Genomic DNA, 25,111 nt, shown 5'->3' with positions numbered 1-25,111 from the left:
TATATATATATATATTTATATACATACAGAATATATAAAAAATACTAGGTGTGCCACCAGACTGTCTCCTAAAATGCTGCAGTGTAACTTCATTTACTCACTTAGTTTCCCAAAACTAAAGCAACAGCTTTACCCCAAGTTTTATCTATTGGTGCTCAGGACTAAGGGGAGGAGAGGGAGAGGTCAGCGATTACGTTCGTATGTGCCATGTGACCTGAACGTCATTGATGTCCGGGGAAAACTCTATACTGATCTGCGAATGCACAGAACTTGGAGGATTAAATGTGTTCATGCACAAGCCCACAGATCACACTTTTCTATGGGGATATGGATGTTTTATTTACTCTATGGACTTGCCAAAATTTTATAATTCAATTCAATTTTAACACTGCAACAGAGGAACTCAGCTGGAGGCAGGCTAATAGTAAGTAGCTCTCTTACATTAAGATTAATTTGTATTTGGGGTTTCATTGTTCTTTAGGGTGACAAGTTGCAATGGGTCCCAGATACCCCAGTCCTACACTGGCAGTTCTATTAGTGCAGCCATGCTTGGTTCCATGGAGAAACCATCTCCATGATAACTTCAACAATGTCCTGTGACTCTAATAACATATATATAATCCCAACTATTATGCCTATAGCGCATGGGAAATGGCCAGTTGTGGCCATCAAGCCTCCATTCAGGTCCACGGATCTGCCAGTCATTAGCAGGCCTTGGCTTAAAGATGCTGGGAATTGTTACTAGGCTTGCAGTACAAGCTGTTATTGTGTGATAAAGGAAGATTGATGACAAGTAAAACAGACAAGGCCTCTCTTTGCTAAAGAGATGACAGTCCTGACTTTAAAGCAAGGGGCTCAGCAAAGTTTACTTTAATAATGTTTGCTGTTCGCACTGTGAAAGACCTTTAATGGTTGGCACAAGAAAATATTGAACTTTTAGCCACTGTTTGCTATATACACCATAAAGCAGGTTAACTTACCCTTTCGCAGCAGACCAGCGGACAATAGTGTCTTTGTCTTTTAAGCCAACCAGCAACTGCTCTGTTAAAACACAAGGTTGAGGGGCCTTTATGATTGTATATATGAGAGAAAAATAAGCCCACCAGACAAATGAAATCCATTTCTTTTGTTTCCAAAATAACCACATAAATAATCGCAAAATGTCAAGTATCACATATGGCTCCAGGGCTCAAGACAGATGGAGCAAAACCAATGTGAAATTCAAATTATGGGGTTGGTTGCTAGAATAATTTATTACAGCAATGTAAAATAATTTTCTCTAAAATCAACCTAATTTAAGTTAATTTAAAGGTCAATCAAAAGAACTCAGTAGCTGACAGGTCACATGGCATAAATAGAATTAACTGCTGCATAAGTATAGTAATAATGAATACAATTGCAAGCCTATCCATGAAATATATTCCGTTCAAATAAAATCAAACAATCCTGATGTCATGCAAAGGGTAAATATTTACCAATAGCATAATCACTATATTGTTATGTTACAGTCTATGTTACGCAGGTACCGTTTCAGAAAGGTAGGCCCTGTTATATATTATATTTCTTCTACTACGTCAACTGCAGCCAGCACAGTGTCAGGGCAGTTACAATGGAGGACAGAACAGCATCAAAGAGCAATAAGGGGTGACAGCATTTGTAGTTACAAAGTAGATAATTTAAAAAAAAAAAAAAAAAAGACGTCCTTCAAGATTAACATACAGTATATAGTGTACTTGATAAAAGAAAGGCTGAAAAAAAATTAGATTTTCCTCCGAAAGGAAACAGCCAATGGGAGGAGTGGGAGCTACCATTCTGCTGCTTGTAGAAGCTAAGGAATAGTCAATAATAATCAGCCAGAATTACCAAAGAACTGTCTACTTATGGAATCTAGGGGTGCTCTTGTAATAAAGCCCTAAAGGAAGGACCTATCTGCATGCATGTCATATAGTATGAGCCACAGTTTCTCAAGTTTGGGTGCACAATATGCTTTGTTTCCTGTAATCACTCTGCACCCTCTGCCTTTGCAACGTGAGCCCAAGGGTATTGGAAACAGGTGCAAGCTGTTAATCTGGACATTTGCATAATAAACCTTTTGGAGAGGCACACAGGAAATTGGGTTCTGATATAAATTAACTGTAGGACATAAATGCTGAATGTTCATGCTGGACAACACAGAAAGGATTACCATCTTTTTAAAAAGGAATCAAAGCCTGTCAAGCCTAGGACTTCTATGATTCCTTGAGGTACAAGTTACTGCCTGCACACTGGTAGCCTTTGTTCTGCATCACAACCCGTGTCAACAGAACACGGAAGGTAAAATATGGCTGAATGGGGACTCCACCTCTTACTTGTGAAAACAAAACAACCCTTTTGCCAAATTGATAGAATCCATTTTATTTCAGGGCTTTAGTTCTGTATGATAAAACCTCAGCAGAGGCAATGCCCCTCTGCTCTTCACTCTTAGTGTATATGGATACAGGCATGGTATTTGCTTTTTCTGCTTCTTTCTCAAATATTTGGACGTAAAATGCAGAAAAACATGTTTTCGAACAGCTCGGCCCTGAAAAAAATTATAACTCTGTTAAGTTAAAATTGATCCCATGGAGGAACTGAACCCTCCAGCATGTTTCCAAATCTGCATTCTACCTGGGATTAGGTTTTGACTTTCATACCTTAGAGGCCAAAATCTTTCAAACACATGCCATTAAGGGAACTGCAAGTCACATAGCCAGTTAAAGGAGCCTGAAGGCCAAAAAAGGAGCAAGATAATGGACATGCCCTTACATAGGCCAGATAGGCAACCTATTAGGCCATATATGACATCCAAATAATCCCATATTGATCACTATCATACAGGAATCCCTAGGGAAATGTATTGTAAAGCCTTTCTCCAAAATTATATTAATAATAGTATCCCAGTACTATGTCACTTGCTGATATTTTCCTATAAAGATGCAGTTATATAAAAGCCATGGGGTCCCAGCCTGGGAAGCCATTTTAACAACTTTATCGTTCAAAGCAAAAGCAAACGTTTTCATAGAATATACTGAACGTACCAACAACGTTCTCAATCTCCTCTGGAATATCATAGGCCTCTTCCTCTTCCCCAGGAGATAAGTTTGTGTTGGACCTCTGGGTGTCTGTTGAAGACTGCAGCAGATTGGCTGCCAAACTTCTTGAACCCCGCTGATATCTGTGGCGATTACAAGAGTAAATGAAAGCAAATACCGGTACTAAACCCTCATTCTGTACTGCAGCTCTCAAACATTTATATATAGAAGCACAAAAATATGAGAGTGCTTTACACTGTATGTACTGTTTAAGGGGAAACAATATGGCACCTCCTACCACTATGTAAAAAATAAAAATATAAAGAGAAGGAATGTTCTGGGCATACAATAAGATACATACTGTATGTACTGTCTAATGGGAAACAATATGGCAGCGCCTACCCATGTGTATAAATACAAATATACAGAGAAGGAATGTTGTAGACACATAAACTATTTCCTCATGTTGTAATGTCTAATGAAAACATACAGCAGCTCCTTCCCATATTTATTGATATAAATGTAGTGAGAAAGAATTTTCTGAGCACAAAGTAAGAGGTAGTATTACTACTGTAATAAGAGGAACGATAAACATTATAAAAGCTTTTGTTAGCATTCAGTAAGTGTGTAGGAATCAGCTGTTCCCATGGGGGTTTTCCAGAGTAGGACCCCTACAACCACAGCAAGTAGTGGGAAAAGATGTGCTGATTATCAGGGTGAGAAATCAAGGACCTGGAAAGCCCCTATGGAAGGAGCAAGCACCAGCAGCTTGGGCAGTAATAAACCCAGCGTGATGAAACCTTCAGCTTTATGTCATAAACACGTGAATCAGATAAGAAACAGGCTATCATAAGAAAATGTGGCGTTCACTAGGAGCAAATTTCCTGACAATAATATGAGGTCTGTCCGCCTCCCAAGTGTTTGGCAAGGTATAGGTTAGGTGCAAATTGTGTTACTACATAAACTAGATGCCAATATAATATTTAGAACACATGTGCTGCACACCGGAACAAGGTAGAGTACAGACTATATACTAATAGGGCTCAGGGCACGTGTACCAACTGGGCATTCTGCCTACTGCATCTTATTCATTCTCACTTTGAAAAGCCACACTGCCCCAAATTGTTCCATAATAATGTCAGTGGGAATTGAGTGCAAACACAAACAGAGGCAATTTTCATGCAACTCTAACTTGAGAATGTGTGCACACAGTTTTTGAGCAATTTCCACTGGCAGAAATGGGGTGGGTTTTATTTGAATGCACTCAGATGCCATGTTTTGTGCACAGAACTAGGCAGGATCTTTCAGATGGTAGATGATCAAGGAACAACAGCTAAAGGGCAATGGAGCATCAACCTACAGCATGAATTTGTTTCAGACTTTTGACTGAAAGATTTCTATTTGATGCTGCCTATGTTGGATTCTTACAGGCTCTGCCCCCAGCAGATTGCAAGCTTTTAGGGTAATGACACCCAGAGCGCTTTCAAGCTCAAGGGTGGGCAGCTAAATGCTGAAAATTGCATTTGCATTGTCATTAAAGGAAAACTATACCCCCAAAATGAATACTGACCAGAAATACTGCATCCCTAACTGTAACAGGAAGAAGTGTGGAAGCAAAAGACAGACTGTCTGTTAATTTAATTGGCTCATGAGACCTAACATGTATAGTTTGTTTGGTTTATTTGTGTGCACTGTGAATCCTAGGATCCCAGGCGGTGGCCCTTATTTTTTAAAAGGGCAATTTTCTTTTTATGATTACCCAATGGCACATTCTTCTAAAAAAGTATATTATTCTGAATACGGTTTATTTACATGCAGCAGGGGTTTACATATGAGATGTTTTATGGGATATATTTTTATAGAGACCTACATTGTTCTGGGGGTAACGTATTCCTTTAATGGCAATCACAGTAGGCTCAGGGCAATTACCATTATTATGTGAAGGTATTCTCCAGTATTACGCTACCTGCAAGCTAGAACCCATGTGAAAGGCAAAATACTCCATGTGCCATTACCTTGAGCCGACAAGAAAAAGGAACATACATAATTTCCTCCAGTTACTTGAAGAGTAGATCATACAAGGAAACTGTTCCTGTAAAGTCTTTTAGGGGCAGGTTTACTAACATTGGAGATAAATATCTGGAGAAATTTCTGGAGATGTTGCCCATGGCAACCAATCAGCAATTAGATTTAAACAGCCACAGCCAAGTTAGAAAACAAAAGCAAAGATCTGATTGGTTGCTATTGGCAACATCTCCAGAAATCTCTCCAGATATTTATCTCCAATGTTAGTAAACATGCCCCTAAGTCCCTTAACTTTGATGCTTGCTCTGGTCTCTGGGTACTGGTAGGGTAACGGCCATGTATATTGCTGGGGTAGGTAATCTCCATTTGGGGAGAGACTGATGGGAATTATTTATCATATTATGTAAGCACAGTATGCTATACAGACGGAATAATATATAGCTTTAGGTGCTTGTAACAACTTTATACCACCAAAATCGTTACTAACCTCCAATTTGCCACTTTGGTTTTGAGGAATGTAAGGCCGAGGCGCTGGACGAGTTTAATGCCAAGCTTGCGCAGGACAGTCTGGTTGCTGTCGGACAAGTTACAGTTGTCTAGATTGGTGAGGACAATGGAGGCTGTGTGACACAAAGGAGAAATATAAATGGTTTTACAGACAAAAAAAACCTCAATATTTGCTAGTATTTCCCAAAGAAAACCTGCTTATCTGACAAATCCTGTGAATGACAGGCGGCCCAACGTGCTTATGATTAATTGCTCATCAGCAGTTAATATTGTTTTTAATTAACTTGTTTTTTGTTTGTGAGAATGTGTATGTCGCATGGGACGCTACAGAAACGAAACCATTTATTAACTTTGGTTACTGATAAAAAGTAGTGAAATTATCCCATGAAGCCGATAAGCACACATTGATAGGCTTCTTACCATATGGTAAACAGTCCTCTCTCTTCCCATGCTTAAAGAGCTGCGCCTGAAACACAGAAAAATACCCAAATCATTAGAATAACCCAATATTTCCACATGTAATTTAAAGGGTATAGCTGGCAGTGCATTCTTTGCTTAAAGGTGGAACATTAACGAAAATGAATATTTAATATAAGTTTCATACGGAAACAAGAAACTTTCTGAAATAATCAAGTTTATATTCACTAATCCTCTCTCAGCATCTGTTTCTCTTCATTCTCTCTTCATGCAGCAGTTGGGTGTCAGCTAGTCATTGACAGTTAGATACAAGATATCTTATAGGGGGGCTTCCTTTCCTAGCAGATGTATTAAGAGCTCACTCAAATAACTGATTCCAGTACAAACAAAATCTAACAAAATAACTGCTTTTGCAAAAATCCTGCATGTAGAAAGACACGATGTCTGGTGATTATAATAGAGTGAGCTCTAATCCATCTTCTAGGCAAAAGCAGCCCCCCTGTAAGACATATTGGATCTAACGGTCAATGATTATCTGACACCCAATTCCTGCATGAAGAGAGAATGAACAGAAACAGATGCTGAAAAAGGAATATTGAAGATGAACTTGATTATTTTAGAAACCGAGAAAGTTTCTTATTTCAGTATGCTGAAACTTATATTACATTTTAATTTTCGCAATAGTTCCCATTTAAAATAAGCTTACTATGGATGTGGAGTATATAGAGCCGAGTCTAGTGTCCAGTGAGAGCCAGGCCTGGACTGGCAATCTGTCGGTTCTGGCAAATGCCAGAGGGGCTGCTGTATGATTCCATAGAAAGTTACCTTATAGTGGGCTGGTGGGAGGCTGTTTGGGCTGGTAGGGGGCTATTTGGGCCTCTGCAGAGCCTATTTTGACTCCCAGTCCAGGCCTGGTGAGAGCAGAATATAGTCTCCAGAACCAAGGGGCAACAGCAAAATCAAAAAGTACATTCTGTATTTTTCAATATGATGTACTGAATAAACTTTGTCTATTTTTATGGAAAATATTGAAGTTGTCTGATATTCCTTTTTTAATTCTGGGAGTTTTCCCATTGTCTCAGAGCAGATGGGTTCCAAACCAATTGGCTATGACTAACAGCAGGCTGGGGTAGACAACAGTCTAAATATTTAGTGGAGGGCAGTCAATTCCTTACTAGGCACAAGTCACACCAGGCATAAAACTGAGATCTGTCACCTCACTGTGGCTGTAATGTAATGCCCAGAATACTCCACAAGCCAACAATTTGTTTGGCACACCCAGTAGCACAGAAACATGGCACCAAAGTCTGCCGTTGCCACGGGCCATGATACTAGCTATGTTGCAAGCCAATGACTCATCCCTTATAAAGATAATGTTTATCATGAGGGCGACCATAGCTGCTCCCATTAGCTGCATAGCAAGCATGGCTGGCGAGGGTTATTGCACAGCGCAAGCATCTCAGGTACCAGGAGATTGACCTAGTTTTTGCCAAGACCTGTAATTAAAGGAGCTCTGGATAATGTCCCTTCAAATTATTCCACAGATGTTTAATAAAAAGTCTATTACTGGTCACTGATGTCTACATTTAAGCACACACAACATTCTAAGCACAAGCATCTCAGGCTCTGCGACGCTCTACATGAGTGATCCCCAACCAGTGGCTCGAGAGCAACATGTTGCTCACCAACCTCAAAGCAGGTGCTTAATTTTGAATTCCAGGTCCGGAGGCAACTTTTTGTTGCATTAAAACCAGGTGTTCTGCCAAGAGCCTCCTGTAGGCTGCTAGTCTACACAGGGACTACCAAATAGCCAATCATATCCTTATTTGGTGCCCCCAGGAACGTTTGGAATGCCTGTGTTGCTCCCCAACTCTTTTTACATTTGAATGTGGCTCACAAGTATAAAATTGGGGACCCCTGCTCTACATGATGGTAGCCTCATGAGGTACTGTACTTAAACGTTTGCGCAGGTGTAGTAACCCAAGAGCAACCAGATATATGCTTTATAACAGCTGGCCAGCAATTACTGCCTTTTAGCTGATTGCTATATGTAACTAGACCTCTAGCAAACTTTGTATTTTTGCTGTGCCCCCATGACCATAATGTAGATTACACTGAACCATGCACTGTACATTTCACCAAGGATCTGAGTGATCTCAGCCACTTCACTAGTGTCTAAGCACTCTATTGTAAATCTGTCAATTTCAGTGCATATATACCCGGCACATTAAGAAGATACCCCTGAATGTGGCACAGCACAAAGAGAGTCAGCCGCTGTAATATCAGCTTACATTCCTCCTTTATTGTGCAAAATAATTGGAAATTGCCTCTAAGCTACATACAGTAATTCACAGAGACTTAAAATGATGACACCCCTTCAAAAACATGGCAGACTGGCTAAGAAAGAATGATGGGAGCTGTAGTTTCCAAAGGCAGCTGGGACAACTGTTTGACCTGAACATGCCCCCCCCCCACAGGCTGCAGAGTGTGCTACCACTATAGTTATACCAATGCACTTAACCCCATTTATTGCTGAAGATGGATAATTAAGTCATCGCCCGCCCGCTGGGGTGAGTGAGATGGAAATTTGTTTTCCACAGGCATTATGAGCCACACAAGGCAGATCTTTAGGGCTATTCCACACGGGGAGATAGCCACGCGTTTGCGGTCGCGGCGACAAAGCACCGCGCCAGTCGCCGCGACCGGCGCAGGCGACAGTTTTGTATGGGCGCCTATGTAAAAACGCCTGTGCTAACCACACGAGGCGATGCGCTTTTCAACAGTCGCCTGAAAAAGCCTGGCGAGGCATTTTCAGGCGACTGTTGAAAAGCGCATCGCCTCGTGTGGTTAGCACAGGCGTTTTTACATAGGCGCCCATACAAAACTGTCGCCTGCGCCGGTCGCGGCGACTGGCGCGGCGCTTTGTCGCCGCGACCGCAAACGCGTGGCTATCTCCCCGTGTGGACTAGCCCTAAATGGTTTGGTGCCAGAAAGACTGTTCCCCATCAGCATAACAAGAGCCCAAGAACATCAGCCTCAGAATTAGCTAAAGGATTTTCCATACAATAGATCAGGAGCAAAGACAGACAAATAAAGCCCACAAATGGTTTATACACTCCCTCTGGTTTCAGTGAGAGGAAACTTGGGCTCAGTAACAACTGCAGAACCCTACATCTCATTTCCATATCAGTCACCATACAGCAGGACAATCACACACTCTGTGGCTGTGGGAGGGGAGATCATCACAGACCGACAATTGTGCAGGTAAATAAGGGATATTATTGTCATATATACTCTACTGTAAATTACAAGGATATTAGAAGTCACTGAGGGGTTCTGTGACCATATAAAGGCACAAGGCTGCAGGCTGAGTTATACAGGGAACTCTGAGTATCACTCATGTATTATAAGGGATAATGTACCCCCTACTTTAAATTATAAGGATATTAGAAGTCACTGAGGGGTTCTGTGACCATATAAAGGCACAAGGCTGCAGGCTGAGTTATTCAGGGAACTCTAGGAATCACTCATGAAGAAGTGGAAGGAATATGGTGGAGCACATTGTAGGGAGATTAAAGCTTACAAACAGGCACCCAGCACAGTAGAAAATGAACCAAACATCATTATGCAGGTTCACTAATTAGCACAGTGTAAGGTGCAGTCTTAATAATCTGCAAAATTGGCCGCACCTTATATAAAATAATACACTTGGGCTTGGTTCTCTGAGAATGAAGGGCCAGTCTCGCCCGCAGAACAGAATCTCCAAGCTACATAAATGCCCTTAATTAATGAAGTGACACCTCCCCGTTGTTTTGGTAGGGTAGAAGAGCCTCCCCAATCATGCAGAATTGTACGACCAGATTCCTTTAAGGATTAAGAAATTCCCAGTGTTTCTGCTTTACATTGTGACCTACAAATTCCTACAGTGGGAAATACACAAAGGGTGTCAATTAAATGTGGAACACTTACATAATACCAAGTGCAGTGTGCTGGAAGTATGCACCACTCTCTGCAATTCCACACTGTTTTGTTATTTAGCCAAGGAGATATATAGTCAAGATCCACCCCTACCATTGGCCCCCAGTATCCCACTAATAAGAAAATGATACATTATAAATACGTATTAACTTAAGATGGACTTAAAGGTCGCCATACACGTAGAGATCCACTCCTCGATATGCCCACATTGAGGTGGGTAATATCGAGCTGATCCGATCCCCTACGGACCAACGATCGAATCATAATATAGCCAACACGGGCGGACAGATCACGGGACTGCATCAACGAATAGATGCAGGCGCGATCAGAGGGGATTTTCAATCCTGCCCGATCGTCGTCTGACAACTTTCGGACAGATATCGATCGGGAAAGCCCGTCAGAGGGACCTATACATGGGCCAATATGCTGCAGACACGGTCTGTCTGCAGCTTTTATTGGCCTGTGTATGGCCATCTTAACGTTATAAGATCCAGCCAAGCTGGCAGATTTTTACCCAATTTGGCCAACAACACCTTTTATGGTGTTACATTCACTGAAATAACGGTGTAATCTAACAATAACTTCCTATCAAGCAGCAACATAATTGCATCTATACTATACTGTAAGTCAATAATGTGGTACAGAACCACAGATGCTAGGGATGCAGGGATTTCTGGGAAATCAGGTGCAGATCACAAACACTAAGATATTGCTCCATGGAGCTCATGCCCTGCCTTAAAGGGGTTGTCCACCTTTAAACAACTAGTTGTCAGATAGATCACCAGAAATTAAAACTATTTCCAGTTACTTTTTATTTTCTATGTGTCACCGTTGTTCTAATATTGAAGTGTAAAGGGTAATTTTTCACCTTCTAAAGCAGCTTTGGGAGGGGGGGGGGGGGTCGCCGACCATGTAAACTGTTCTAAATTGATACATTTAGTTGATACATTTGTTATCTTTGTCTCTGGATTCAAGTAATTGAAAAAAGTCTTTATTTCTGGGGAACAATCTGAAAACAACTGAACTGAAAAAAGTGTGAACAATCCCTTTAATATACACACTGCCTTTTAAATCTGTATGAGAAAGAAGGGAGCCCAAGGGCCACAAAGATCTGGCTTTGCATATTCTGCTGCTATAAAATAGAGAGGGACTCAGGCGATACTTTGCTGCAACCAATGGTTTTGCTGCCTCAGGGCCCCGCAGAGCTGGATAGATCAACGGCACCTGTTTAGAATTCCCTGGGGCAGATTATTACAGAACTGTCAAAGCTCACAGTGTGGGAATAGACCGTGTTAACTAGGCTAAATAGATCCGTATGATATACACGCAAACATATAGCTTTCCTTTACCAAGGTTAAAAAATCCGTAAAGGCAAAAAATACCCTGCAATAAAGTTCTCTGAATATTAGGGATGCACCGAATCCACTATTTTGGATTCGGCTGAACCCCCGTATCCTTTGCGAAAGATTAGGCTGAATACTGAACCAAATCATATGAGAGAAGATTCCAAGCACAGTACAGTATGAGGGCAGAGCTTATGTGCCCAGAACATCCCTTCTTTGTATATTTGTAGTTATAAATATGGGTAGTAGGTGCCATATTGTTTTCTTTAGACAGTACAGAATAAAGTTTAGCTTATTGTCTGCCCAGAACATACCTTCTCTGTATATTCATATTCATACATATGGAAGAGAGACTATTGTTTCCCTCAGACAGTACAGTATGAGAGTATAGGTTATTTTGAGGCCAGAACATTCCTTCTCTGTATATTTGTAGTTATACATATGGGTAGGAGGTGCCATATTATTTCCCTTAGACAGTACAGTATGAGGGTATAGCTTATGGTGTGCCCAAAGCATTTCTTCTCGGTATATTTGTATTTTTACATATGGGTAGAAGGTGCAATAGTGTTTCCCTTAGACAGTACAGTATAAAGTTATAGCTTACTGTGTGCCCAGAACATTCCTTATCTGTATATTTGTATTTATACATATGGGTAGGAGGTGCCATATTGTTTCCCTTAGACAATACAGTATGAGGGTATAGGTTATGAGCCCAAAACATTCACTCTCTGTATATGGCTTTATGCATAATGATATACTAATCATGCCCTAATAAAATTATATTGCTGTTTCTTTTCTGTGATGGGGGGCCAGCTGAATGCTAAGGTATATTATGTAAGTCACTCAAGGAGCGGGAGGGACAAATCCTACAGCTTAGCAAGTCAATCACCTGAGCACTAATAATAGGGTTTTAAAGGAGTACGTTAAGCCCCAGGTTCCTTGTCCCTATTGTACTCTATGTCTCAAGGATTGGCATAGGGATACTCCAGCTTTTAACCTCTGCCTGCCTACACAACACACAGGCACCATTGCTACTGTCTTATTTTCCATCTCAGCAGAAGAAGCAGTATGGCAGCCACATTCATATTCATTCTTCAGAGTAAAATGATGCCCAATATTGGTTCATTGTTTCCGATGTAAATGATTGGCTGGTAGCAGTGCTTTGCTGTAGATGACAGAATGTCTGTTTCATTGGTTGGAACAAGAGTGAAAGGCTATGGGTCCCACAGGCATAACAACCTGCTGCAAAGCAGGTGTAGCTGGGGGAAAAGTATAAATGTCAGTGCAAGCCTGGGCAGGCCTTTCTGTATCGGAATTGAGCTGGCCACTGACTCAAAGGAGCAGAACCGGTGCTCTAGCATTAACGGACATGACACCTGTGAGCACATGACATATTGGTAGATGCAATGATTGCACAAGGGGCCCGGGGGGTTATCTAAACAAAGAGAGGAACTGCTGTTCTGTAACACCCTTAGGGCAGTGGCACATGGCAAGATTTGTCGCCCTTGATGTGGCTGAGGGTGACAAATCTCCTGAAGATGCCATTCTATTGTCACTAATTGAAATCACTGGCGGCATGTCCAACTGATCGATAAATGGCCCGAAGTTTCCACCGGAGGCATACGCCAGGGATTTCTATTAGCGGCAATGGAGAGGTATTTTCAGGAGACAAATCTTGCCGAGTGCCACCGCCCTAAAGTGAAATGTTCTCACTCAGCTATTCTTGTCTCAATGCAGAACCTAGGATCTGTGCTGCTGTGCCTCTGATTGGTGGAGATGTAAAGCTAAGGTCTACAGCAGGAATGGCCCATCCAGAGGTTGTTAACCCCCCCCCCCAGATACACACAAAGCATATTGATATAATAAGGCCAGTGGCAACACAAACTTCATGTAATCATTTTATATCTATTATTATTATCATCATTATTATTATTACTACTGCAAAGCTAGGGCCCTTCCACTGATAAGTAAAACTCTTGGCACTCCCTGCAGTCTTCGGCTGGGAGCTGTACTTCAAGAACTGCCTATGGGACAAACACTGATTTTAACTGTTACCTTCTCCATCTTGCCCCAACTGTCCCCGTGTTTAAAAGAACTGTAACATCAAAAAATAAAAGCGTTTTAAAGTAATAAAAATATATTGCAGTCTTGCCCTGCACTGCTAAAATGGCTGTGTTTGCTTCAGAAACACTACTATTGTTTATATAAATAAGCGGCTGTGTAGCAATGGTGGCAGCCATTCAAAGGAGAAAAGGCTCAGGTTACTTTAAAACACTTTAATTTTATGGTGTTACTGTTCCTTTAACTTTGCCCTCCCCTACGGTTTCTATTTGTCTTACTGTCTTCATCTTGGTTTACTGTCTACCACAGCCAATATGAGCTCAGTCCACGTTATGCCTAATTAGAACCAATTAGGGCTCTTCAGAAGGATAAGCAAGATCCTACTATAAGTCTACTGCCCACATAAAGCAATTGAGATAATCAGAGCAATCCATGGTGGCTACACTCTTACCCCATGTAAAGCTCATTAACTGTCTAACGCTTGTGATCATTTGCAACTTAGCAATACAACTTCATTCATGCTTCTAATGCCGCCCGGGCCCTGGCTGGTTCCAGGAGGGAGGAGAAAAACTAAAAACTGGTCGGGTGGCTCAATCGAATAAATGAAACGTTGCAGGCTACAAACTGGAGTTTCAAGTTGAAGAACTGACTTCCTTATCTCTACATCTTTTTTTTTTTTAACCGGGAGGTAACAAATAAATTAGAATTAAAAAAAATGTTTAAAAGGCACAAAAAATAAAGGCATTAAAGTCTTCTCTAAATAGTGAGGGGTGGAACAGGCTGGGCCAAGAATTCCACCCGCTATGAATGGCTTATTAGCCAGATTGATTGTGAGTGGCCTCGTTCTAGAGAGCTAAGCAGGTCTTCTGAATAGCATTTAGTATAGACATCCAAGCCAGGAATCAAAGTGATGCAGCCAAAGATGGTGGCTACCAACACTGCTCTGAACACAATATAGACTAGTACTTAAAGGGGTGGTTCACGTTTTAGGTAACTTTTAGTATATTATAGAATGGCCAATTCCTAGCAACTTTGCAGTTCGATTGTTTACAGCTTTCAATGGGGGGGGGTCACTGAAAAAACAAATGCTCTGTAAGGCAACAAATGTATTGTCATTGCTACTTTTAATTACTCGTCTTTCTATTCAGGCCCTCTCCTATTCATGTTCCAGTCTCTTATTCAAATCAATGCATGGTTGCTAGGGTAAGTGTTATGCTAATTTGAACCCTAGCAACCAGAATGCTGAAATTGCAAACTGGAGAGCTGCTGAATAAAAAGCTAAATAACTTTAAAAAAACACTAATAATAAAAAATGAAAACCATGTGTCAGAATATCACTCTCTACACCTATAGAACTCTCTATATCTATTAAAAGTTAATTTAAAGGTGAACAACCCATCTAAGTTCATGGAAGTGCGATTGATGCAGTTGCCTGACACAAAGCTCACAGCCTACCCATTTTTTACATTTTTGGGCAATTTTCTTGTCTACATAAGCACATAAAATCCATAAATCCTGCAGTCAGCTTGATGCATTCTCAGCCCAATCACTGTCAAGTCTTGCCTGCAGCTCCTTCATTTCAAGGATCTTTGCAAACAAGTGATATTATAAGTGAAAGCCTTAAAATGTTTTATGTGTGTTTGTGTCTGTGTTTATGTCGTGTGCATGTGCTGCAATGTAGAGCAAGCTACAATTGCTACCTATGAGAATCTGATGAACCGCTCCTCTCTGTGGTTGAGCAAATATGAGTCGCAGTGGAAGTAGAAGCAATGTATTTTTACAGAATCAATTGTGTATTTTATGCACACGACAAGAAGGGCCAAATCACTCTGTTGTGGATATGGCCAAGTTGCAGGATATGCAAGCATGAAATGGAATATATAAGACCAGAAGATGGAACTCAAACTTATTGTATCCTTTAAGGGGTTGTTCACCTTTAAATTAACTTTCAGCATGATGTAGAGAATAATATTCAGAGACAATTTGCAGTTGATTTTCATTTTCATGGCTTTTGAGTTATTTAGTGATTTATGCAGCAGCTCTCCAGTTGGAATAAGAAACTGAAATATGAATATAATTAGTTCAGAATAGATAAGTAATAAGTAGCAATAACAATACAATTGTAGCCTTACAGAGCATTTGTTTTTTTAGATGGAAAGAGTCAGAAGAAGAAGCCAAATTATTCAAAAAACGTTAAAAAGTAAAAATGAAGACCAATAGAAAAGTTGCTTAGAATAAGCCATTCTATAACATACTTTAAAGTTAACTTTAAGGCGAACCACCCCTTTATGAAGTGGAACAGCAGCTGCAATGCCTGCACCGAGCTGTGATGATATTAAGTTGGCCATACATGACACATCTTATTGATCTGTGTATTGGGCCTGTCTGACTGATATCTGGTCAAACATTGGCCACATATTTATAGGACAGGTTAAAATATCCTAATGGGCAAGAACAGCATTAGCCCATTGATAAGGTTCTCTTGCACCAGATCTGCACAGGTCAACCGTATGATACAATCATTGACCAGGTGACCAACTTATCAGATTAGTCCAATTAAGCCCACCATATGGATCGCTAGTTCGGTCTAAGATCCATTTATTTGTTGATCCCGCCAAACAAATTGATCTTATTTTGTCAGTGGTGCACCTGGTAGAATCTAAGCAACATGGCCATACAATATGCTAGGGAAAACATATCAAGGCATACTGGGAGCTCATTTATAAACACTAGGGAAATTTGCACATGGGCAGTTACCCGTAGCAATCAAGTAGCTTTTTTTTCAGCCAGTTGCAGGCTGAACAATGAAAGCAAACATTTGAACGGTTGCCATTGGTTACTGCCCAGGTGCAAATTTTCCCAGTGTTTATAAATGAGCCCCAATAGGGGAGTAAATATATGTAGCTATATTGATCACAGGAACTATGATGCAAGCATACAGAACCCCGCAGAGAAGATTTGAAGTTTTCCACCTAGCTACAGCCTACAGGAGAGGAGGAGGAGGCAAATACATCTTATGCAACAATACAAATAGTTTTTTTTTTCACACTTTTGATTTATTACTATACATTCATTGGATGTCTTTGCACAGGGGCAGCTACGAGGTCGCTTACTGGAAAGTGGTGCTGTCCTTTAGAATTTATGTAATCATAGAAGGTATTTTTAACCTGCTAAATAACCTAAAACACATTTAGAAAGAAACAGGTGGAGAGAGGTTAGGGTTAAGTTCATCACAAAGGAGGTTCCTTAATATTTAAATGCCCATAAACAACACGGCTGCGAGCAGACAGATACTTAGCTTCGAGGCACAGCTCAGAATCGGTTTCAGTGTTACTTAAGTAGTATCGCTTCAGTGTTCATTTAATGAAACAGGTGAACGAACACCCTGGCCAAGCCCATGAGCATTATCAGATTATTCAGCAGGTGAAGAACAAGGATAGCAGGTTACAACTTGACAAGAAGGAAGTTTATGGAAAAGGGAGGCAAGATCATTAACCACTGCCAAGGATGGGCGGTGAAATCCTGGCCTGTTTAAAGAGTTATCTGTTATACTTGTAATATTTGAGACACATTTAAGGATAAGGGCACATGGCAGATTCGGGGGAGATTAAGTCGCCCAGTGACTAATCGCCTCTTCTTCTGGGCAACAATCTCCCCAAACTGCCTTCCCCTACCGTGAGGCAACTTTGGGCGACTCCGGAAAATGAAGCGCCGCGAGTGCCATCCCGCTGGCAATTTTTCATTATAGCTGGCGGGAAGGCAGTTCAGGAGATTGTCGCCCAGAAGAAGAGTCGATTAGTTGCCGGTCGACTAAATCTCCCTGCATCTCACCATGTGCCCTTACCCTAAAGCTGCTTGGTCATGTTGTGGAGAAAGGAAATATGTGATAGGAGGTGAATGCAATCAGAAAGATGAACTGATTGGCCAGTATTGGTGCTAACGACCCAGATCGCAAAGTGCAGCTGAGACTACTTTCAGTGGCACCACACTAAACACAGGCTGTGTGCTTGAATTTGAGTTTCGGAGAATAGCCGAGCACTCACTGTATGCTTCATTAGTGACACATTGGCAACACCCTCTCCAAGAATCATCGCCCCAACTAGATTTGCATGTTGGTTTAATTAACTACCATCAAACTGGTAAACATATATGTTGACAAAGAGAAAAAAAATAGCTGCAAACGCCTCCAAGGATCATTTTGCTGCCCTGGTTTAAAAGAGTATTAGATATATATATATATATATATATATATATATATATATATATATATATATATATATATATATATATATATATATATATAAATTTGTAGAAATCATCACACAGATAAATTAATGCAATGACTTTGCACATTTCATTTGCATTCATTTATCCTTGAGAAAGGCCCTAAAGTAGGTCGAAACAGCTGTACAGATGCATATAATAAAAGCAATCTGATTTATCACGAATTGGTGTGTGAGTCCGTGTGAAGATTTCTATATATGGCTTTTGACCATGCACCCGGATTTGAGTGCAGCAGCTTGGCATTTAGTATGTATATGTATGTATATATATATATATATATATATATATATATATATATATATATATATATATATATATATATATATATATCAGTAAATGGACTCGCACTCCATCGTCAAGTGAATAAATGTGTCTTTATTCTTTAATGCGTATCCGACGTTTCGGCCCACATTAGGGCCTTTTTCAAGGACACAGATAAATTAATGCAATGACTTTGCACATTTCATTTGCATTCATTTATCCTTGAAAAAGGCCCTAATGTGGGCCGAAACGTCGGATACGCATTAAAGAATAAAGACACATTTATTCACTTGACGATGGAGTGCGAGTCCATTTACTGATATGTACAACAAAGTTGACCAAACGCACCCGCATTGACTACAGTCCGGTAAGAGTGCACGCGCTGAATACAAGTTATATATATATATATATATATATATATATATATATATATATATATATATATATATATATCTCTCTCTCGATGTGGCCGTGTAATTTGACAAATGTGTATAGTTTTGGTTAAGGTGTACTCTCTTGGCAATAAGTATAAGCAGATTTACCAGTGCCTGCAGCATCCCATCCATAGCTATCGTTCCTTCCATAGTAAGATAACTGGCATTTGACAGAGTAGAGAGTGACCAGTCGAGGAAATCAGCCAGCCTCTTCAGCTTGACATCAGGGCGCGTGATAAACCTGACGGAAGGGGGGAAAATTACTGCATTTTTGCAAAAGACTTTTGTTTTTGCTTTTTAAACTCATTATCCAACCTGGTTTTAGCAGGTGCGTTATGGCTGATGTCCTAAAAGTTAAAAAGTCTCAGATTATCTGAGACCTATGTGACCTAGAGGTACAGAAACAGAGGAAAGTACTTGTTCTAGGTGCAAGTTAGTAGAATATATAGGATGCTGGTAGAGAGAGTGGTAGGAAATCATGTGAAGGCTCAGACTGGCAATCTGTGGATTCTGGAAAATGCCATAGGCGCTGCTGTAAGATGCCATAGACACTCACTATGGTGGGGGGGCTATTTGGGCCTATTTTGAATCCCAGTCAGGACCTGATCATGTGTGTTTATATATGATCAGACTGAAGGGGTTTACTAATGAGGTTAAGCTAAGTGGATTCATATTTATGGCCTGCAAAGTGGAGATATGCAGGGGCAGCTGGAGTTCTGGCTATGGCATAGGGCATTCAAATTGTCATTCAAGCCACTGCATGGTTTAAATATTATCCATAAGGTAACAGTTAGAAAAAGTTCAACAATGCAAAAAGAATGATCGTTTTACAATAAATACATACATTCTAAGATGAACCTCCCCATTAAAAGTAGGGTCACATGACTGCAATGCCAGTAGTAAATAAATACATTTATAAAAGGGTTGAGATGAAACACTCCCAAGCAGTCTGCTTATTACAGGAGTTAAAATGCATGACAAATGAGTGATATGAAAGGATTAGTGCTGACATGGGCAATAGAAATAATGGCAGGAAAGGTAAATAACTGCACCTTCATCTAAACACTACAGGTGTAAGTATGGCCCCAGGCAATGAGCAATGTGTATGCATAGGCTGCTGAAATGCGTTTCCAATAGCTCTCTAGTGCCCCCTGGTAAGAATTATAATCCTTCTTCAAAAGCACCACAGCCTAAATCATCTGTTGGTAATAATAAAATCACAGGGAGAAGCTTCTTGATTCATAACAGAATATTGGCATTCAGCCCCAATTTAGGGTACACAGAGCTCCCATTTGTATGAGCAGTGATAGTACATGTCAGGAAGGAGCAGATAACACCTCTGTTCATCATGCGCCAAATAAAGAGTGTTTGTATTGTACATAAGCTCTGCCTACACTTTTCATTAAACAATTTATACTCATTTCTATATTAAGTGTAAATTGATGATGATTTTGTTTTTACCTGGTTCATGTTTTAAGGAACAAGTTGAGGTACGTATAGAGGTAAACAGCTCTGTATAATCAGCTCTGCCTTCCCCTCTGTGTGAATATATTGTAAACATAACAAATAAGCACAGGGAGGTTTACAGTGAGAGGAAATCTGACTCCATAGCTTCTCAAGTTATAGCTGCTCAGAAGAACCAAGGAGGAATAAGTAAAAGTAATCTAATAAAGTACTCTCTTTGAACTGCTCTATGCTGCTTACAACACAAGAGAGAGTACGCTTCCAACACAAGCCCTGCACCTTGGTTTCATGCTGACCACAAATATTTATTGCGCTTTTATGCTTGTTAAGTACAAGGAAAGGCTTTATCCCAACTCTATTATTTTGTAGCACTCCCCTTGGTGTACCTGATCACTATGTTCTTTTTGCAAAACTGTTCCAGAAATCCTCCTGCACCCACGGAAAATTTTGCCCATTTGCACCACCATGTTCTCGAGTGTGATGTCTAACATGTTCTCGAATGAACCCACCACGTCACTGAAGGTCATGCGCTCTTACAAATGTAAGAAATACAGCACATGAAATTCAGTACAGAATTAAAGATGCACGCAACTTTTATATTATCAAAAAAGATCTCTAAATCATTTTAATGACAACCAAAGAAAGAACTCAGCACAAACCACACACAAATTGGCTCAGAAGAGCCGATGTCCCAGCTTGGTTCGTGCTTCACTATAGCAACCGTGTTGGTGGTTTGCTATTGGTGTGCACATAGTTGTGGGAGGGCTTTGGGGTCACTGTGGGTAGGAGCTCCTTATACCGTCTTTCTAAGTGCTCTCATAAATAATTCTTAAAGGGTTGTTCACCTTTACGTTAACTTTTAGTATGTTATAAAAATGCCATTCCTAAGCAACTTTTCAATTGGCCCCATCTAAAAACAATTTCTCTGTAAGGCAACACATTTATTCATGAATCACCTTTCTATTCAGGTCTCCCCTATTCATATTCCAGTCTCCTATTCATATCAATGCATGGTTACTAAGAGAATTTGGACCCTAGCAACCAGATGACTGAAATTGCAAACTGGAGAGTTGCTGAATAAACAGCTAAATAGCACAAAAACCATAAATAATAAAAAATGAAAACCAATTGAAAATTGTCTCTACATCATGAAAAATGTAATCTAAAGGTGAATAACTCCTTTAATGCACATGTGCTGCCTGCCAAATATAAGTACTGCACATGCACCAGGGTCTTGGTCTTTGTCATGGAGCAGTGGCTGATGGGTATTTCTATTTCTAAGCCTTTCCTTATTCTTAGGGAGCAGAGCAGGTGGCTTTTCCAAATGCATGCCAACTTACTTTGAAACAAGCACGGCAGCAGCATCCCGAGCCTTGTCACTGACCACAAGGTAAGACTAGAGAGAAAAAAAGGGTCACGGTTATTAACAGTTGAAAGGACCACATTTAATAAACTTCCATGCACAGGCAACAGAAACTCACCTTGGCCACCTCCAGAATGATATCCATTGTGGGCCTGCGATTTGGTCCAGAATCACTGGCAATGTTTCCATCAAGGCGTGAAAGGTCAAACGGTATCAAGCACGTCATGGAGAGCCACAAAAGCAGCATGTAACGTGTTTCCCAGGTCTGTGGGGAAGGATGGATTTATCAAAGGACTACTAAAATTTAGCATTGCATGAAATTTTTTGCCAAGTTTTGCCACAAAAAAAACAAACACGCATAGACTCTAATGTATTAAGCAAAAAAAGAAAAAAATCACAGAGGGGGGGGGGGAAAAACAGTTGTACAGTCACAGCAAAAAAAAAAAAAAACACCAGTTGACTTGAATGTATTTTGCACATTTTTGGTGAAGTGAAACAGGACAGATACTCATGACTACTAAAGTTGGGCTGTTTTTTTACATAAGCATCCAAGTGTCTTTGTTTAGGGCAGCAACTTCTGAGGGTGACAATCAGGTGCCTATAAATTAAAAAAAAAAAAAAAAACTCCTATCCCAACGGACACCGGGGAGAGCTGGGGGAGAGGTTCTGCAATAGGCCAATTAATGAGCAGAGGAAGCAGGTGGAGATCACCTGACCTAAATACAGACAGCAAATAGATATCAATTATATGCTGTTTAAAATATGCCATTGGATAAATATTACATGTGCCATGGTTACAGGGATGAGCAATCACTTATACTTTCCTCCAGGCTCTTTGCATCTCCCGAGTCGCAACTAAAAAAGTATTGCTGCACTCAGAAGGAGATTCCATTACCTCATGATCCTTGGGGTCTTGTGCTGAAATCATTTCCAACACTGGCTGCACATCAACAACTTCATGGGGGAAAATACGGAGAAAAATCTTGTATCCCCGCACCTACAGGAGAAAAGAAAGCCGCCTTTATTACATCAACACAACACTGCCCCTGGAGGCTGGATACTGGCAAGTTAGGGACATAAAGGCCTTTCATTTGTATTTTGCCTGAATAAGGGGCCTGTGTGCTCTGAAAGCTTGCAATTGTTACTTATTCAGTTAGCCAATAAAAGTTATCACCCAACTTTACATTTTCTGCATTTTTTCAATGGCCAGCATCTCAAAACTATGGACATAACTAGTGGAGAGAGAAAGTACATAATCTAGTCGCATTAAGTCTAAATTCTACTGGATACTGTATATCATGGCCTAGATCATTATTAGAATATTTGGATAAGAAAAAGGGAAATCACAGGGGTGTCATTCTGTTACATATCCCGTAGTGATTAGGACAACCTTTCCTTGTCCTTTGAAATGATCAATTCAGGTCCCAGCAATCAGAAAAATAAATTTTGAAAACATTTTCTTTTCTAGATAGAACACTGCAATGGCAGGAATATTTAGTCAATTCACTCATTACTGCATATTCCTCTTACCTTGGAAATGATGTATAGGAATTTAAAGGCTAAATGGTACAACACAGGGGCAGAGGACTTGTCTCGAATTATTTCCAGCAGTGAGTTCAACATCCACTCTGTAAGACAGAACACATATAGCCATTCATGGGTAGTCGTGTCAAACATTCAGTGTGCATTAAAGGAGAACAACCCCCATAGGAACAACAGTACCCCTTAACTGTCTTCCATTAGCCCCCCTCACCACTCCCTCCCCGCACAGTGTATTACATACAAAGGTGCCCCTACCTGAAAACCCGAGACTAAAATGCAGAGCAATGCAGTGGGGTTCCCCCATTCTCATCCTCTTTGGGTCTCTTCACATCTTGACATGAAGCATGCAGAAGCATGCACAGCTGGGGCCAATCAGGAATCACTTGAACTATGCATTTTTCAGCATGCTCTGTATTGGCAAAGGATCCCAAAGAGGATGAGAATGGGCAGAAGATGTCGCCGGGGGAACTCTGCTGCACTGCTCTGCATTTTTGGCTTAGGTTTTCAAATAGGGGTGCCTTTCTATGCAATACACTGTGCGGGGAGGGAGTGGTGATGGTGGGCCGATGGAAGGTAGTTAAGGGGGTCTGTTTTAGTTGTCCTTTAAAGGGAATATACCCCCTTCAGTTGAGTAATGTGGAGATTTGGCACTTGCGTTAGAAATTTGGTTTTGTGGACCCCCCTAAAATTGCCTTACTGTTCACTAATTTTGTAATTGTCACAAGTAAATTACAATACTCAAAGTGATTCAGCTGATTAGCAGTGAATAATGTAATTTTTTTGTGACGATAACAAGGTAAGAAGCAGTAGCGAATTTTAAAATACCACCAGTTGGGGCGATTTCTAGCTATCAAGCTGCTGTATAGCAATGGCGAAAATTGAAAAAAGGCTATATGGCACAGGTTAAGTAGTGGATAACAGATAACACCATTATGTTCTACAGAGCTTTTCTGCTATCTGCTGTATAACCTGAGCCTTTACTCATTTGAATGGCTGCCCCCATACACAGCAGCTTAATTATATAAACAATAGTAGTGTTTCAAGCAAACACAGCAATACTGCATTATATTTTTAAAACACTTTTAAAATGTTTTTTGATGTTACTGTTCCTTTAAGGCTTCAAAGGAAATGGTTTGTAGAGTTTCCGTTAACAATATAACCAATCTGGCTAATTGGGTTCTGAAACCATTGTGTGTTGCAATATGTACTGAGATGTGCTTTGAGTTGCTAGGGACATCCATTGTCCCACTCTCCAGTAGTACGATTCAGACAGTGACACTGTGAGATACTCTGCAACTGGGCTTTAGTTTTTAATATTTACTATTTTACTTTATGTTTAGTGGCTCTCCAGTTTTTCATTTCAACAGGTTTGACCACATTAACCACAGCAACCTGGCAGTAGTTTGAATGACAGATTGGTAGATGAATAAGAGAGGCCTGATGAGAAATAAAATGTAACATTAACACTGAAGCCTTACACAGCAATAGTATATGGTTGCAGGGTCAGTGTCCCTAATCTGAAAGCTGCAAAGAGGCAAAAGGGATGACAAATAATTGAAAAAAAAAAAAAAAAAAAAGTTAAGAGGTTGCTAAGAATAGGCTATGCTATTCTATAACATACTAAAAGTTAAATTAAAATTGATTTGCATTTGTTTTGATATGCATTTACTGCAGTAGCAGCGTCAGCTCCTATTTAGCATGCTCCAGGAGCTTTACTGAAGTCTTTCACTGAGAAACTGTAACAAGTGATGCATTAACCATCAGCCCTGTCTGGCTTTCTGACAGGGATTCTAGATATACAATTAGGATCACAGATACAATGTGATAAGAAACAGACCAGAACCAATTACCTGAAGACTATGCCCTGTATAAAATATTTTAAATGTAAAAGAGAGCAACATAATCATGCAAAAAAGTTCCTATGCGTACAAAATATGGCATGTGATTGAGAATCGATAGCCCCTATTTGGACTTGCACCCTACAGGAGGCTCTGTTTTGCAGTATGCATGTTTTTTATGCAACTAAAGCTTGCGTTGAAGCCTGTAATTCAAAAATAAGCATCTGCTTTGAGGCCAAGGAGTCAGAGAGCAAAATGTTGCTCACAAACCACTGGTTGGGAATCACTGCTGGAAAAACATCAGAAGCTAGAAAAATGTAATGTAGTGGATTGAACTGTGTGACATACCTAAATGTGAGTCCAAAAGGTGAGGCTGCTCCTGGTACTTGTCCATAATCACTACAAAAGAAAGTACACCATGTTATACACATGCACTGGTACCAGCTCCCAATAGAGAAGGCTCAAAGAGCTTCAAGGCTAATGGCACAAGGAAGAGAGACAGACACATTAAATGTTTGTACAAGGGGTACATGACTGCTTGATA

The 25,111-nt window shown here is 40.3% G+C and overlaps 1 protein-coding gene across 2 annotated transcripts in view; it reads right to left on the bottom strand.

Annotated features, from left to right (window-relative positions):
- The window catches only part of tbcd.L (tubulin folding cofactor D L homeolog), a 111,570-nt gene that overhangs the window by 76,401 nt on the left and 10,058 nt on the right, over positions 1-25,111 (bottom strand). For both annotated transcript variants that reach the window (XM_041577035.1, XM_018235446.2), the window contains 10 exons: positions 24,916-24,966; positions 22,718-22,815; positions 22,083-22,184; positions 21,306-21,452; positions 21,165-21,220; positions 18,469-18,601; positions 6,003-6,048; positions 5,563-5,695; positions 3,057-3,193; positions 981-1,041 (listed from right to left, as the gene is read on the bottom strand). In XM_041577035.1, coding sequence (XP_041432969.1) covers positions 981-1,041; positions 3,057-3,193; positions 5,563-5,695; positions 6,003-6,048; positions 18,469-18,601; positions 21,165-21,220; positions 21,306-21,452; positions 22,083-22,184; positions 22,718-22,815; positions 24,916-24,966 — 964 coding nt within the window. The remainder of the gene's footprint in view (positions 1-980; positions 1,042-3,056; positions 3,194-5,562; positions 5,696-6,002; positions 6,049-18,468; positions 18,602-21,164; positions 21,221-21,305; positions 21,453-22,082; positions 22,185-22,717; positions 22,816-24,915; positions 24,967-25,111) is intronic.

Source organism: Xenopus laevis, chromosome 9_10L (assembly GCF_017654675.1).
Source record: "Xenopus laevis strain J_2021 chromosome 9_10L, Xenopus_laevis_v10.1, whole genome shotgun sequence".
Classification (NCBI taxonomy): Eukaryota; Metazoa; Chordata; class Amphibia; order Anura; family Pipidae; genus Xenopus; species Xenopus laevis.
This window is presented reverse-complemented; position numbering and strand designations above follow the sequence as displayed.